The sequence below is a fragment of the Egretta garzetta genome, unplaced genomic scaffold (assembly GCF_000687185.1).
Source record: "Egretta garzetta isolate BGI_Z169 unplaced genomic scaffold, ASM68718v1 scaffold45, whole genome shotgun sequence".
NCBI lineage: Eukaryota > Metazoa > Chordata > Aves > Pelecaniformes > Ardeidae > Egretta > Egretta garzetta.
The window spans coordinates 1,197,813-1,215,487 of record NW_009260028.1 but is presented as its reverse complement, the minus strand read 5'-3'; the positions used below and the strand labels follow the sequence as shown (position 1 = coordinate 1,215,487).

Here is a 17,675-nt window from a genome sequence, read left to right as displayed (position 1 = left end):
ACTATGGACGAGGAGCAGTTCGTGAGCATCGACCTGGACGACGACAACGTCTGCAGCGTCTGCAAGCTGGGGACCGAGAAGGAAACGCTCTCCTTTTGCCACGTGTGTTTCGAGCTGAACATCGAAGGTAGCGTTTTCACGGGGAAGTCCTCCGGCGCAAAGTGTCGGTCCGGGGCTGCTTGAGCGCAAATTGCGCTGGTCTGAAAGCTTTCGGAAAGGCTTGGGTTCGAAGACGCCTGTGTTTAAAAAAGCTTTTCTTTGCTGGCCAGACCAGTTCGTTAGCTTCCTAAATAGCTCACTTCCAGTAAAGGCGGGGGGGGCCCCTGCCCCTCTGGATGTAAAGGTGTACCCCCCCCCGCCCCCGCCCTTCCAAGAGCTTCTGAAATGCCCCGGTGTTAATTTGACTGTCTGGTGTTAGACCTCTGGTGTTAATTCGGATCTGAAGGAGTTTTTGTTCAGCCTTTATTCAGGGGTTTTGCTCAATAGTTAGAGGGGTCTATGTGTAAAACTTTTGTAAATCGCAAGTTTTAAAGCGCAGTAGGTTTTCTTGGAAGCAGATGAATGTTTCACTGGGGGTAATCAGAGGGTTATTTATTTTTGCTTTCATAAAGTGATAATACGTGTGATATGATAAAACTGGGTTCACTGTCAAAGCTTCTTAAAGTTTGCAAATTATAAGGTAGGAATTTTGACCGTCTTTTAAAAGACTAATCTTGTAAGCTTTGTGTCTGGTCTCCAAAACGGTAGGTTTAAAACTTCAGACCTTGTTTTGCTGAAGAATTTACTCATCTTGTTGCTGCTCTTCATGTATGAACCAAGTGTGGGGCATCAGTGAGCAGCAGCAGATTAGTTATTTCCCTTTTTTCAGCCAAATAAGGATTTTTGAAAATACAAGTGGTGTCGTTTGATTTGGGGGGCAACAAAGTAATTTGTGACAGTTATATACAGTGGAATTTGCCAATTGTACGTGCATGTGACTACCTAGAATAATCTGTATGGGTATGGGGCAATTGAATATGAAGATCTTAACGCTGTTATATGAATAGTCCCATTGCGGTGTCTCTGGTATATATGAGAGTGCACTAAAGGTCTTAAGATGAAGTCTTTCTGAGCGTAAAGTGCTGTGAGATATGAGCACTGTATCCAGTGATCTAGTTGTTTGTTCTGAACCCTAGAAGCATAAAACTGACTGGAACTGGGGGAGGCTGTAAAGATGTGTATTCCATGCACTGTTTCTGTTGTGCATCTGACTTTTAATGCGTGTGTAGATAATAAAATTTTGTTCTTACCTTACAGAAATCTGAAAAATGCCTTAGCAAGTTAGAATCACTTGAAACACAGTACTGAGTCAGTATTTTAAATTTAAAAAAAAAAAAAATTATGCCTCTAAGGTCTTTGCTACTAGACGCTATATATTTTAATCTGAATAATACTTTTGTACTTCAGTAGTACTTTGCATGCTTTATGCTTTTGTTTAGAAGAGACGTGCTTGTGTATTTGCACTTTTTGATAAAACTCAGAGCAACTCTTTAACCTAAGACAACCTGTCAGTCTACTTGAGTTTTTTACTGCTTTAAAATGATAGGCTTATGGTTCTCAATATGAAGTGGAGTTAAGATGTTTCTCTCTCTAGGCTTTAAAATGAGGAAAAAAAACATATTGCCATAATGAGAATTAAGTATTTTGATTACATTCAGAATCTAGTTTTGTTTTGGAAGTGTTGAAATAAATAAAATAGGATGCATTAAAAAATTGCTGGATGGTTTCTATCCTCCGTTGTTTGAGATAAGCAGTGGATTTGTCAAAGTTACTTGTTATGGGTATTACTTTACAAAATGATCACGTGTTTTAGCTGGAACAGCTTTCTTTTTTCTGGAACACTAAGCAGACTTGATAATAGTAAAAGCTTAATCTGTGCAGCAGATGATTTTGCATAATCTTCTAAATTTTTGGTTAATTTTAAAAGACGACTACTTAACAGAATACTGATGAAAGCTCACCTGAAATTACATGAACCATTATATTCTTAATCTTTTACTTTGCATAGTAAAAGAAAAGTATTAATATCTTTGATCGTTATAGCATCAAAATACCCCTATTTCTGATATTCTGTCTTCTGTGTACTTTGAAAAGACGTATGTTACTGTTTTTATAGGGAGAGGAGGCTTAAGGGGGGCAGAGGTTGTGCAAGTGACTTAAAAAGTCTTATTACGATTCTTTATAAGCTGAACCACTGCATGAGCCAGTCCTTTACCATATCGGTGCTCACACTCTTCCTGCTTTTGACATATCTATTGTATTTTGCTGTGAGAAAGACTGTGATTTATATTCTATACATCTAAAATAAGAATCTTTTGGCAGCCCTGGGTAGGGAATGAAATGGATAATTGACTGACTCAGAACGTTATACTCAATGTTTTCGTATTAACCTCCTGCTTGTGTTTTAGTGAAGTTCAGATGCATTGTGACCTAGGTATTTGTTGAACAGTCAGGTGTAAGTTGTATCAATTCTGTAGGTGTACTGTGCCACACAAGTGAGTGTCATTCTCGCTAATAGTTTGCCTTTTTATTTAACATCATACTTTAAAACCCAAGCAATTCATACATGTACATATATTTTTAAGTAATCTGGGAAGTGAAATGGGCTATTCTAAAAAGATATTCATGCAACAGCTAGGACAGTGCTTAAGGCTTACTCATTTTTAGTGTTGATGTGCATGCGTAACTTCTCCCTCAGCAAAGTAGGAAATAGCTGCTGTTCAAGAACAGGCAGGCTATTAGTCACAGCTCAGCATCTTGCAGGCTGCTTAAGTACTCCCACTGTTTGCAGCACCCTGTTAACTTCCATGTGTGAAGTGCTGTCTGACTTAAAGGGAATGTGTAGCACCTCCTCCATTTTCCCAGTCCTCGCTAGGAGGTGGGTCAGGATAGAAGGGAGCATTGCAGATGCATGTGCAAGGGCAAGTGGTGAACGTGGCAGTGTTAGGTTTACAGTGGGACTCGATGATCTTAAAGGTCTTTTCCAACTGAAATGATTCCATGATTCTATGAGTTTATGTATGAAGTTCTGGAAGTAGGTTTCCCAATTTCCTTTTAAAAAAGGGTGTCATATTCTAGTGCAAAGCTCATGAGAACAATTCTGTTTCCCTTTGTGCCAGCATCTGATTGCTTAAAGCTGTCCTATGGTAAATCCACACACTTGAAACGGATCCAGCCCAAGGCTTAACCACCCGAACCTGCTCTGAAACAGACTTTCTCAAATGTGTATAAACAAAACACTACGTAAATATAATTTACTTAGCTGTGCTTAATTACACTACAGTATCGTATTGGTGAATCTTTGTGTCTTCTGGCATCTGTGAGTTCAACAGCTGTACAAGTTTGCTCCTGTGTAGTTGGTAACGTTGTTGATCATCTTGGTTAAGTAAGATGAGTAATTAGAAATGAGCAAGTCGGAGACCATCCCCATCTGTAATGACTCAACAGACTTCTTCCTGGATCACTGTTGTGATGTGTCTCAGCCTTTACCTTCCTGACATTGGGGTGGGTTTTTGTAACCTTTATTATGTTTGGACAAAAGCTTGGTAGTGATACATAGTCGAAAAAGAAAAACCCCCAAAAATCAGGTTGATCTTATAGTCCTTTACAGAGAAGACTGCTACTGCTATACAGAAAGCTTAGTCTGTGGTCTGCCTTAATGAATTAACTGCTGAGTTTCTGAATGAGGAAGTTAGTTACTGAAATCAGGACTCAGTCATAATTGTTTTTAATAGTAGATTTTTAGTCTTTCAATGAAATAAATTGATACATTAGCCTAAAATGTGATTATGCTTCATACTAAGTTAATTCACAGGAACCACTGGTTGGAGTGCAGTTCGGAGTTCAGGTGTGGTGTCTGTCCCAGAATTTATTCAGGAGCGATGTATATGGATTATAGGGTCTGTTTCTCTGAACTTGACTGAAAGAATGGTACCAAAGGGAGGAGAAAAGGGAAATAGGCATACGGAATGAACAGAAAGCCAAGATGCAGGTTTAAACTTTCTCCTATTACATGTCACTAACCTTCCCTGAGCAGGGAGAGAGCAATGTTCTTCGGAGAGTTTGGTAGTGCTAATCTTCAGTCTAAACAGGGGTGAGGTGGTGTGTCTTGAAAGGACAGGATTTTTGTCCGTGTTGTGCTTGCTCTTTCAGCTTGCTTAGGTTAAGGATTCATGCTCAGGGAAGCTGAGTGAACTAAGCAACACATAAATACTTTTGTTGTGAAACTAGCTTTTATGTGTGAAGGATCATTACTGGATGATTTAGCACAACAGAATACTGACGTGATTCTTAATCTTTAAAATATGCAGAGTAGTTGCATATGAAATACTAAACTAACATTTTTGAGAAATGAAGTTGATTCTGCATGGTGGTTTTAAAGTTCTAGATGGGGTTTAGAATATCCTGGTGGTGTGGGTCTGCAGGAGTTTGATGTTGGCTTTTGTTTGCCTTGTGCAGGCAAAGTGAACACCAGCAGAGATTGTTGTGTACTGTTTTGTTTTCCAAGTAGGTGTCACAGTAGTAATCAGTGAAACAGGAAATGTTTTAAATTCATGTGTAGCTAGATTGCATAAGGCAGGAAATCATGTGTTGTGTGTTTGAGACAAATTTCTTCTTCTTAATTTCATTATAATATGGGAAAATGATTAACTGAACTCTGATAGCAAATATGTAATGCTAACAACAGATCTGCACTTGTAACTGGAAGGTGGGGGGAAGATACATGAACACACAAAAATATATGTGTGTGTATGTGTAAATACCAGCATCAAACCCCTTTGCCTGAATATGGTGTCCCTACAAGCTGCTTTGAAACTCCAGTTGTAGGGTTTCCACAGAAGAACGCAGCGCTGTGCAGATACCTGACCGCGCTCTAATTCTCCTGTTAGGAGGCTGTCACCGTCTCGCCTGTGTTTCGCAGAGCATGCTCCGGTGGATAGAGTGCTAAGCTGTTGTGCTGCTTAGAGTTGTTCAGATGTCTTCGCATGGGAATGCATTGTGCAATGCAGATGTGTCCTTCCTTAATGCATGCTTTGTGATCCTCTGGACAACGCCTGTGGAGATCGCAGCTTCAGGAACTTAATAATTGAATGTGTTTGTTCAAACACTGGACTTGTCTCTGAAGGTTGCAAAGTGGAAAGTCTGTAATAATTATGGTTTAGCTTTATGTTATTTGTCATAAATAATGTAACCTATCTTAACCTGGGTTTATGCTAGTATGTCTTAATGCAGAATTATTTAAAAATTCAAGGGTTTGTAACGGAGACAAAACTATAATGGAAAGGGAAAATCTGATTGTTTTGAGCTGGTTTTCATTAATTTTTGTTTCTCTGGTGCTGCTAACTATGATAACATCTTGGAGAATGCTAGCTGACAAGCAAATTGGCTTGCTTCCATTTTTGTTTAGAGTTGAACAACAGCTGAATAGCAAATGACAGTCTATATCCCAGGTCTTACAGTATAAAAGAGGAGAGAGTGTAAGTATTGAATGCCTATTCCCCTGATTTATGTTAAGATAGTTACACTTCCATGGCGCTTTGAAGTGCCAATAGACTCACAGCATTTGAGGCAATTTCAGTATCAGGTTAGTGCATCCCAGTCTCCAGTTTGAGACAAAGATGCTATAAACAAATCTGTCTTATTACATAGCTTTTTTTTCCTATTAAGGTCTATAAAATCATGTGTAATATGCTTATTCTGTGTTCTTTGTGTTCATTGAAAAAAAAAAAATTGTTAAAAAGCTGTAAGGACTCAGATTTTACTTTTTTCCTTCTTACACTCTACAAAAAAATATCTCTGAAATAAAACGTGTTGTAAGGTGTAGCTGAAAGGATTGGAAACTGCTGTTTTAATTTAATTCTGTTCCGAAATATTACACATCCTTATTTTTTTCAATGTTAATGAAGTAATAACTGATACAATATATTGTTCTGGCAACAAAAGCTAAAAAATTTCATCACTACCCTTTAGGCTAGACAGATGACAACTTGTTTAGGTAGCATTTGCAGTCCAGGGGTATGACTCATTTCTGCAAACTTGAATGGACTTGTGGAACTAGCTGCAGTTTCCAGTAAACCACTTAACTACGAATTCGAGTCCAAACATAGTTGGAGATGCTATTCTTCATCTTCTAAGTGCCATATAAGTACCGCTGAGTAATAGTAGAGCTGTGTGGCTAGCTCTAAAACTGTGTTTTTAAATTCTCTATATGTAAATTTGGGAGGCTTGTACATGCAAACAAATAAAATGAGCGGTTATGTTACGTACCTGGCATCATCCGGAATGCAGAAATACCATCTCATGGCTTCCACTCTCTACTAGGTCAGTTTAACTGATTTTTCTTACGAAGTGTTAGACGTTTTTAACATAGTAGTTCTTGTAGTAAAGTCTTCATCAGAATGTATTTGCATGTCTAATACAGTGGTAAACTTTCTTCTTAGGTAGAACATGAATTTTGGGAATGTGTTTTAAAGGGTCAGTTGTATCTCTGTTGTCTTACGTAGGGTATCTTCTGTGTGGTAAAATACAAATGGGCTAATAGAAATGCAGTGGGAGATGATTTGTGCACACACCTGATGTGTGGAATTGAGTGGCTTTATCATATGAAAGTGAGGAGATAACTTTAATTTATGAACAAGATAATATCTAGTCTTTACCATGTGCCTGGTTTTGGAAGTTAATGAATGGCACTGGCATTTTCCTTCTAGCCAATCTAATAAATCACAAGATTTAACTCAAATGAAATTGCATGCATACACTTAAAAATAGCAGTTGGCTTTAAGTCTTGTCAGGCAGATGTATTGGAGATATATGTCACTAATGATCCCATTTTTCAGTGTCCACAGAATTGTACATCTGAAGACTATCAGTTTTCCCTACCCCTTGTCATTTAGATGTGTGGATTACTTGCTGCCTTAGGTCCTCATGGGCTGGTTTTATTTAATGTATTTTGAATAGGTCCTTGGAATCTCATTTTCCATTATAATATCCCTCTTTCAGCATTCTCAAAGAATACACTAATATGTAGCAGTGGCTTAAGAGATGAACGTGAACATTCAGTGTCTTGTGAAGGACTTCCCTGTCTGCTGCAGGTCTTAGCCCTGTACACTGGGTAAACCAAACTGGAGCTGTCTGAATCAAGTGGACACTAGCCGTTGCTTGTGAGCGGTTTCATGAGCTGGCTAAACCCCCCCCTCTTCCAAGAGCAGTACTGTACGTGTGCAAGGTGGATGGCTGAGGGGAGCAGCAGCTAGAATGGGTAGTGAAATCTGGGGCTCTTAAAGTGGACAGCCACAGACCAGTGCTTTTCACAAGGGCTTTTGCTTGCTTACAGGATTAAAGGAAAAAGCGTAGGTGCCTGTCACAAATCTTTCTAGAGTTAACTCTTTAGGATAAGTTGTGCCTGAGAAGCGTTTCTTTGCTGGCTATGAAGGCAGTCTCCACAGCTAGCTAAAACTGGAGGTGGACCTTTGCTAAGTGTTCTGACTTAAATAATTTCACCCATGTTGCCAGTACTATACAAATTTGTATTATGAAGTGCCTTCGCTCTCGTTTGATTTAATAACCGTGTGTACTTTACGGATTTATGGAAGCTATATGTGTGGTAGACACTAGCATTAGACTGAGAAGGCAGCTTTTATTTTCCTTTCTCTATGGTCAGGTATAAATCTTGCCCATAAGTATTTGTAAATTCCTTAAAGGGACTTTAATATGGCTTTAACAAATGTCGTAGTACAAACTTCTAATTTGACTATTCATGTGTCTAGAAGTATTCTTCTTAATTTTAGTTCACTCCATCTCAAATTCTGGTGTTTTTTTTTTCTCTTCAGCTGCATTATAAATTGTTAAGAAGGGAATGCAGGCTTTCTTTAACATTATTTTCAACTGATGGAGCTGAAAGACCAAATAAGAAGGTTTTTAAAAAAAGAATAACAAACAAATGAAAAAAAACCCACTGTGGAAGATAACAAGCAGACTAATGATCACTGAGGGTTTGTTTTTTTTTTTTTTAATGAAAACATTTGTTTGTAAAGGGATGTGAAGTTGTCATGGTATTCAAGAGCATTTCTTTTGAATTGAACTTGTTCATTATTGTTTTAATCTCCAAATAAGACAACTGTTCTAGCCAGCTTTGTATATAAATGTGAGCAAACATTTCAACTTAGTTCTGTATCTTTATCATGAAGAAGAGTTATACATAGAATTCAAAGATTCAGTTGCAAAGGCAGAAATAAAGTCTTTGTAGACTACTTCCCTTCAAAAAAATAAACCCAGAACTTTAATATGATGCAAAATCATTTACTTTCAAGTACAAATGCTTTAAAATGGGATAGAATTTATTGAGATGTGATTACACACCTGGTTATATGGTAAATATTCTTCCTACTCTCTGCTACTTCACACTTACGAGTAACTAGAAGTGACAAAAATGTGTACTAATTTATAAATTGCCTGATTGCTAGTCATTCATTTGCAAAATTATTTTTCAGGAGTAGGTTAAGACTCATTAAATTGAGAACTGTATCGGTGTAAAGAGTTTCTGCTGTGCATAGCTTACAAGTTGAAATAGTCAATTTCTTTTTTGCCTGAATACTAGTCTCTTAAATAAGCAGCCCCATTCTTAGAAATGCTCCACGTACAAAGATGTTGCCTAGTAAAGTGATGCCATTCATATTTCATCTAGGACACATGAGTTACCACAAATCAGAAGTAAACAGTGGGTGGTAGACACACGCTTTCATTCTTTTATGATTTGTCTTAAGGTTTGGCATCATCCTGTGAATCTTGTTCGCTTGAGGAATGATCTCTGGCGTGAGCTTGTTTCCTAATGGCATCCGCTGTCTTTAGTTAGATGTGATCTTCTCGATGTTATTGAATTTTGGCGGATTTTTTTTTTTTTTCCCCGATGAAATTTTCCTGCTTTGGATGGCTGTGCGCTTTTTTGCTGCTTTTTAAAGTTCCTTTTCCTTCTCTGAAAAAATAAGCATGGATGGTAGGACATACTTGGACATAGCCTGCAATCCTGTTCTTGAAAAGTAAGACAAGGGATAAATGTACACATACCTACAAAGGGGGGGAAAAAAATGTTGATGCCTGTATGATTGCTGACTTGAAGAACCAGCCAAAAACCAAAAAGCTTGAGATGGATATTAGCAAACAGGAACACTGAGACAGAACTGAAACCCTGTGAAAATCCCCAGAACTGACAATAGCTGTTTATCAAAATTGCAGTATTACTTCTTGTAATGTACAGAAGTCTTACTTTGCTTTACTTGTCTATTTGTGTATAATGTTGAATAAAGTAATGTATCTTCTGAAACTCAATCACCTTGATACATCATTTGTATGATCCATGCCAGTTTACCACCTGGTAGATTTTTCTGCAGTTGAGATGAAGGGCAAAAATAGGAATTAATCTGAGTGGAGTATTAAGTCTTACCAAAAAGAAACGGGCATCTTTTCCACCTCATAAAGCTGATGGTATTGCCTACAACAGAAGGATTTGTGTCAAAGAAATGGGCTCTTACTTGCTGTAATACCGGTACGTCATTACTAATTTGTGCTGGCACAGCAGCTGCTGTGAATGCTCAGCTCTTGGGCTGCAATTCCAGAAGGTTAGGGGCTGATGTTATTCACATCCTCTCTATAGGAAAGGACTCATTGTCACCTTAGTACAAAAGAAAGATTGCGGGTTGGTTTGGAGCGGTTTTGATTTTTTGCGTGTTTGTTACAGTAGAAATCCAAACCAGCTATGTGAAAGCTGAAGCAAGTCTGTTAGCAATTCTGTACAAAACTGGTTTGATTTTGCATGCTTTGTGTTCCTTACTGTATCGAAGAGTATTTAGATATACCCTTTTTGGTTTTTTTTTTTCAGTAAGAGCTAGGGAAGGCTGTAAATTCTGGTCTTGGTCGGGGGGGTCATTCTTGTGTATTGGAAGTGTTTTGTAATAACTTGCTCTCTGTTCAGAAATAGTGACGTTATGGCTAATACGTGGCATATATGTAGCAAAACTTTAGAAGTAACATTTTTACTTTTGTAATAGTTGCTAATTTCAGGCATATCCTATATTACTGAGTTCTGATAAAACAGATTACTTTGAGCAGCATGCCTCAGGAGTGGGGAAGTTAAAAATGTTTGGAATTCTTCTAAAAGATAAATTTGTCAGAAGGAAAGACTTGAGTAACCCTGAGCTTATGGCTTAGACATATAAATCAGATGGGGCTTCATAAAGTCATGCTGCACTTGTTCTTTTTTTGTGTAACTGAAATTTTGTGGTGTTCGTTTTGTGTGGTCTCACAGCCTTGTCCTATTGGACAAGTAACATGTTAGTCTCATGGAAATAATGAAGCAGAGAGCCTCAAAGGATTTTTTTTTTTTTTTTTAAGAAAGACTGCAGTATTCTATCATTTGTTGTGCAGGTGTTTATTTTGTGATTGCCCCAGGAGTGAGAGTGTGTGTATGTGAGGAAACTCAGTCTGATCTATTTGTTCAGATGTGCCAGGCAGAAGACCTAACTGCAAGAGGTCATGCCTCTACAACCAGCTCTGGAAATATTTCATTAAACTTGCAAGGTTCAGTTTCTCTGTTTTTAATTGAAACAGTGCAGTAGGTTTTTTTCTTCCTTAGTTTTGGGGAAGGAGAGGATGCAAGGGAGAATAATAAGAAGCAAAAACTTGGTAGGCGTGTTTGGTTTTTGAGTTGGGAGAGGGATGGTATCCTGAGAGAAAAACAGACATTAATGCCTATTAGCAGCCGTAAACTAGAACAATCAGTGCAAAATTGCATTTGCCCCAGATTTTCTAACTCTGCTTTCTGCAGTTCTCCTCCCTCTTCTTCACCAAATCTTCCAAGTATTTGCTTTAGACAGGATTACTCTGTCCTGTGATCAGAAGATGTTGGTTTTGTTTATTCATCCTGTGGTCAAATTGTTAGGTGGGTTCCTGAGCATTGTTCTATAGAAAATTATGTAAAACTTGTTTTTCAGCCAGTCTGATGATGTTTTCTGTAAGTAAAAGAAAGCATTGTAAGCATCAGCAGCGCAGCATGTTGAAGAACCACTTGGGTAAAGCAACTAATATTGAACGAATCAGTCTGGTTTTGTAGGGCTTTCAGTGGTGTGAATATATGCCTTGTAGTGTCAGTTGTCAGTGTTTGCTCTTCCTTCATTGCTTAATGATTTAAGGGTTTCCATCATGCTACTTGAGTTAAGCAGACTAGCTATATTTAAACTGTACTCATAAGTCATGAAAACAAATGCTTGTCTTTCCTTGTTTTCACTAGAAATGTTTGGGGATTTTTTTAAAGTCTCTGTAGAGATAGGGGAAGTAGCCTTTCAAGTAGGCAATAGGTCATGTAGAGCTTAGGAAAAGCTAGTGGAGGTCTACTTGCTAAAAGAGGTTGAAAGATATATTCAGGTGTAGAGCGAGAATCTTGTCTCTGTGCCCATGAAGATAAATCTGTCTTTGTACTTTCCTTGGGAACTTCCTTCTTAAAGGTGCTTCTGGTTAGGATGTGGGTTTTGATTGTTCTATTACTTAGTTCATGGACAGGAGGAGTGTCTGGTTTTATGACTGTACCTTTCTTCCCTGCTGCTAAGAACAAAATAAAATCTCACTGCTGTCCTTTTTTCATTTTCCACTCTTTTTGTTATTTTGTCCCACAAATTTTGCGTGGAAGATGAAAAATTTACAATGGCTGCTCTCAATATTTGAACTCTCCAACTTGAAGCACCAGTTACCAGCAAATGAGATAATCAAAATTAAGTGCTTGGATTTGTTTTCAGTAGTTCTGTGTTAAGAATTTTACCTTTGTAGATAAGTTTTGAGAGCAGTTTGGGATTTTGCAGAATTGATCACTTAACAAACGATAAGATGTTTTTTGAATTGTTTGAGGTGGGGGGCTTAAAGTTTACCACAAGAACTTAAGAGGGTAAGTCAGATACAACTGAGAATTGTTGTAACATGTAGCTTTCTGCTAATCGCTCATTAAAGTCTCGATTATCAAATTTTGTTACCTGTTGAGTTTCGTGTTTTTTCTTTAATCGCTTTTATTTACGTCCTTCTGTGCTAAAAGGTAAAATGGCTGCAGCTTGGTTCATGTCACCTAGTTTCAAAGATCAAATTACGTTATCTGTGGTTTTAAATATTCTGGCTTTAGTAAGCATTGATCACTTTCAACCAGTGGTTCGCAAGTGTATTATTTGTTATTTGCCATGAGGAACTGTTTTTCATTATATTGGGAACTTCCCAAGCAGTATACAGGGTGTTGAGATATACGTTGAACTGTTCAGTGTTCTGGATTTGGATATGAATCTACTGCGTAGGTGAATCTGAAGAAAAATAAATGTCCACTGAAGTTGCAGAAAGGAATTTTGTACTGGAGTACTATTAACTTTCTGAAATAGTCATTTCTCATACCATCTGTGTTCACTCACCAACTGTAGATCTTCACAGATTGTGTTCCTTTTTATCATGTCAATCACTGTCGGTTACTCTGAGGTTTGAGTAAGTTACCTGCTGTAGCTATATGAATAGTCTTTGAAGGGGGACAAGCAAAGAGGAGAATAAACATCCATCTTGCATGAAATGAATTTCGGGACAGTCTAATGTCGGCAAGTGTCAACAGTATTAGAACTTGCTTCTCTAGCTAGGCTACGGGCTTGTACCAATGCAAAACAATAAACTAAGACTGAAGCCTGAATTATGTTTGACCACTTGGATAACACAGGCCCGCGCACTGGAGTATTTGTTGAGCAGATGGCTCGTAACGTTATCCATAGAAGATGGGAGCATGAATGACTGCTCTCAAAATGTTCTTCGGTATTGTTCTGTGGAACTTTCTGATACGTAGTTGGGATTATTTTACTTCTACAGTTTATACACTTGTGTATGGGTGTGATGCAGTATGTGCAGAGTTAGCAGTTTGCTTCATCCAAGAGGCATGTGCAGGTAATCTATAAATCCTGCACTACAGATGACTGTGTACAAAACACTTTCTACGCTAAGGGCTCAAGACTTGAGTGGAAGCGCAAACAGTTTGAGAGTATCACATACCCTAGTTTACTTCAGTGATTAGACTGTCAATAGGAAAGCATCAGTAAAATTCTTGTTTTCTTGTTTGCTTGTGAATAAAGATGTCGAAAAATGAATACAGTATACAATAAGTTAACTTTTTTCTATTGTGTCTCTACAGGAGTACCAAAGTCAGATCTTCTACATACACGATCTTTAAGGGGGCACAGAGACTGCTTTGAAAAATTCCATTTAATAGCGAATCAGGACTGTCCGCGATCAAAGCTCTCTAGAAGTCCATATGCAGAAGTAAAAAATATCTTGAGCAAAAAAATTAACTGGATCATACAGTACGCACAAAACAAGGATTTAGACTCTGATTCTGAAAGCTCAAAAACGTCGCAACACCAGCTTTTTAACTTCAGACATCAGACTGATAGAAAATTACTCCCACAGTTTGACTCCCCAGTACCTAGATACTCTGCAAAATGGATAGATGGGAGTTCTGGAGGCATCTCAAGCTGCTCACAAGCTCTTCTGGAGCAAAGAGAATCCACTGATTTCGGACTCGGTGTGTTACAAGAAACAGGTGCTACCTTCTGTTGCAGCAGTGTTTTGTGGTCTAATCACAGCCAAGCCCAGAAAGCTGAAAAAGCTGAAGGTGGTTCACTCACCGGTGTTTGTAGAAGGCATCCTCAATACAGCAGGGAAGAACGTAAGTATATCTCTATTTACACATGACCTAGCAAGCAAGGCCATTCTTTGAAATACCTCTTGACCACTCAATGTCCCCAGAGGGCATTAATTCACAGCCTGAAATGCAGCTTTTAACAGTTTGGAGTTACTGTAAAATCTGTGGGGGGGAAAAAAAAAGGCCACATGGCGAAGCAGATAGTGTGGAGGGTATGGCTGGTGGGGGGGTTTTGTTTGGTTGTTTTCTTAATTTTCCTGTTAATTATCCCCCAGCGTGACTCAGGACACACCTATTTTATGCAGAAAGTTACTGTTAGGGTTGATTGCAGTCACTTTAATGTGTCGGTCCTGGCAGTCACACAGTCGTGCCTGTGGACATTACTAAACCGAAAACAGCTTTCGTCCTGAACGTGTGTGGTGCCTTGAGTTACGTTGCACGGAGAGCTGCCCTAAGCAATAGGGGAAATCAGAGGTCAGGTAGCAGAGCAAGCTTGTGAAACAACATAAAAAATTAAACGTTCTTAACAGTAGCGGACTCCCCCTGTGCATTTTATTAGGGTTTTATTTCCTTCTGTTTATTGAGTAGAAGAAAATGGGAAGACTGTTATGCCACCATGTCCTCTTAAAGGCTGTAGTAGTAGACCTGAGCAATTCTTTTGATGACCATGATGATACTGAAATCTGCGGAAAATAAGTTTTCCTGTTATTTAAGAAGGTCACTAGAAGAGTTATTTAGAAAAATCTAGGATATTGCAGTCTCTCTGGAATTGGCCTACATGAAATGTGTTAGGAGTAAGTTGCTAGAGATCTCTGCAGTTACCGTCCATCTTTTAGAACAGTGCCCAGCCCTAAACTGGAGTACATCCACTCCTAGTTTTGTAGATGAGAAAAATAATTGGAGAGGGTTTCTGAATGTCAAAAGACCTTAGAAAAGACAAAAAAGCTGGTAAAATATTCAGTGAAATATTGGGTGAGGAAAAGAAGGGAATAATGGAATTCAGAATGTCAGGAGAGTGAGAAAGAGGTACTGTAAAAAGTTGGAACCTGTTTCTTTAGGCTCCCATTTTTTTAAACAGAGTAACGAACCTGTTCTTGCAAAGTTCAGTCGTTTCACATTCTTTATAAAAGGATTTTATTTAACTGTTGTATGATGCTTCATATTGCGTTTGTAGTGAATTAGTAGTCTTAAAGCTATAAATCAAAACAGATATACTGGGCTGTTTGACCACCTGTCTTCTGGAGTCATAAATCGGGATTACATAAATCAAGACAACAGTAAACAGGAATTATGAAAGCTTGACCTGGTTTAGGGGGTTATTTAAGTGAAGTTAGTGACTTGGAATTTATCTCTCCGATTTTGGGACAGGGGATCATAAAGCTCTTTTGAGCACGATAATGGATATTTTTCTTCTGTCGTTACTGCATAATGCACTCTTAAGGCATTTTTGCTTTGTTTGGGGGGGGGCTAATCTTTCTACAGTATTTAGCTTTGAGACATTCATTTGGAGACTGTATGATTACATAAAATTTGTATTTTAGAAAAGAACTTAGATGTTCTCTGCCAGAATTAGATACCACCTTATTGGAGTGTTTACACTGTAACAACATAGCATTCTACTAAAAAAAAAGCATTGTTAATGTGATTGTAAACAACTTGGTCAATATTTCTTTGCTCTACCCATGGCTGAGGTAGATTATAATCTTTTATTTAAATTCTGTGTTCTGTGCCTTCTCCCTTTCCCTCTGTATCAGAATTATGTATCAGGACAGGACTGTTTCATGTCACACACACGAAATGTGTGAACCTGCCTGTCTGCTACAGTTGATGAAGTGTTGATGAAAACAATGAAGAAATGGGAAGTAACATCCTACTACTGAGTATAGGAAGGGGAAGGGGGGAATTATCAAATTTCTTTTTAAAGCTGTCAATTACTAAAATCCAATCAGTGTTTTCTTGGAGCTTAAAAAGTGCTAATTGAAAGGGTGGTAGGATGTAAGACAGGAGTCTTCTGTTCTATCGATAGCTGAAGGTAGGAAGGAGCACCACTGTACCTGGCTGTTGGAGGAGAAAGGTGGATCTGGTTCTCTCCTAAATGGCCTTATGTCTTGAGTAACAAGCAGGCTATCTTAGCTGTTGCCAGCTTCTTTGGTTTGGCAATAGCAAGAGAAAGTTAATATCCTGCAACAGCAATATGTGAGAAGGGCTAGAGTAAGCAAATCATCCCATGGGTAAGTAAAAACCATCCTTTTCAGAACTTATGCTTTAAATTTACAGAAAATTCTTGCACCGAGAAATCTCTGAACAAAAGCTGCATGCTTGCAGCATAGGTTTTTCCTAAGTGTGCAGTGAGAGCTTTGCTAAGCTGCAGCATTCTTTTAAGACCCTGTAATTTTTAAATTTTGTTTTTAAGCTTGTTTCAGTGCCCTGTATCCTCTTGTGGTGCACCAACCTGCCCCCACCACTGCTGAGTTGAAGGATTTCTAGGAAACAGGCCAGTGCCTCCTTAATTGCTGCTGTTGATCGAGGGCAGTGCCGAATACTTTCACAGTTCCCTCCTCTGAGGTTTAATATATATTTTTGATGAGGATGATCAATGTACACGTAACCTGAGACACAGAAGGACTTTTGAATGAAGAATAGGGTCTGAGGGTCTTCTAGTTCTCGCTAGGAATACAGCACAAGAAAGTGAGAAGGAAACCTACTTTTATACGTTGGTCTTTGTATCAGACTAGGATTTTAATTCTTCATTTGTCACTGAGTTACTCAGTTGAAACCGTATATGTTGTTGTTGTTATTATTGTATGCATAAAGCACAAAACTTGATAGCCAAAACAGGTAGCTGTGTGCTGAAAATTCCATGCAGAAGCTGTTTTGTGTAGGCTTGCAGACATAGCAGGATTTGCCTCAGAATTGTCCACTTGCCTGCAGTTCGAGAGGTACTTGCAGGGGTCACACTGTGGAAACCATGTTTTGCAGTCAGAGGAAGGTAAAGTATTTAAAGGTGTCAAGCAACTTACAAGCAATTTACAAGCAGTTCTGATTCTGGACACTTTGGTTTTGAAGGCTTGAGTTTCCAGCTCTTTGACATTGAAGAAGGGGCTGTGGAGTAAATCCTTGTCTGTGTCAACATAAGAGAATTTTCAAGCTTTCCACAAATGACTGATAAATAATGTTGCCTCTGACTTACTGTCGCACCTCTGTCGATTATTAGAATGCAAACGATGACAATTTGAGGAAAGCGGGAGTCTGCTTAGGGATGCTTATGTGACTTTGATAGTAGTAATAACAGATTTTATTGTTACAGTGACTATGATGACTCCTGGAGAGTTAAAGCAAGTTAATGAAAAACTGCTCAAGCAAATCCAGGGTGAGAATTTTTCAATACTCTTCATTTTGTGTTTGCGTTGCTTTGTAGTAAAGAAGATCTTGTTTCGAAAAGGAATTGCGATGGCTTTACTATCGGCTAAGTTTTGGATTGAAATCTCTGTATGTCATGTTTCCACGTAAAACAAGAAACTTCTAGGTGCTTTTCTTATGTAACCTGCAAACTGACACTCGAATACAGTATTTTCTTTGATTTTTTTTTGACTGGAGTCAAGTTCTTTTTGAGTTATAAACTGATCCAGCTTTGCTGAGGTCACCTAAAACTAAACTGGTGATCCTGTTCAGTTCGCGATGCATGCACATGCAATGCAATGTGCTGGAACCAGAAAAAGTGGTGTTCTTGTCCAGGAGCCCAATTAAATGTCCGTGCCTCTGTCATAGTCAGGTTCAGCACTGCTTCTTAACGCTGTGGGAAGTACAGGGACCAAGTGCATTAACCTGATCATGTTCTTGCAGATGTGTTTGAAGAGCTGACGCAGCAAGTCCAAGAAAAGGACTCTCTGGCTTCAGAGCTCAATGTCCGTCATATAGCTATCGAGCAGCTGCT

The 17,675-nt window shown here is 38.5% G+C and overlaps 1 protein-coding gene across 1 annotated transcript in view; it reads left to right on the top strand.

The window, feature by feature from the left end:
* The first annotated feature begins 3 nt into the window (after nucleotides 1-3).
* CUNH21orf91 (chromosome unknown C21orf91 homolog) overlaps nucleotides 4-17,675 on the top strand; it is a 19,715-nt gene continuing 2,043 nt past the window's right edge. The window contains exons 1-4 of the mRNA XM_035896414.1: nucleotides 4-127; nucleotides 13,232-13,765; nucleotides 17,049-17,111; nucleotides 17,585-17,672. Coding sequence (XP_035752307.1) covers nucleotides 4-127; nucleotides 13,232-13,765; nucleotides 17,049-17,111; nucleotides 17,585-17,672 — 809 coding nt within the window. The remainder of the gene's footprint in view (nucleotides 128-13,231; nucleotides 13,766-17,048; nucleotides 17,112-17,584; nucleotides 17,673-17,675) is intronic.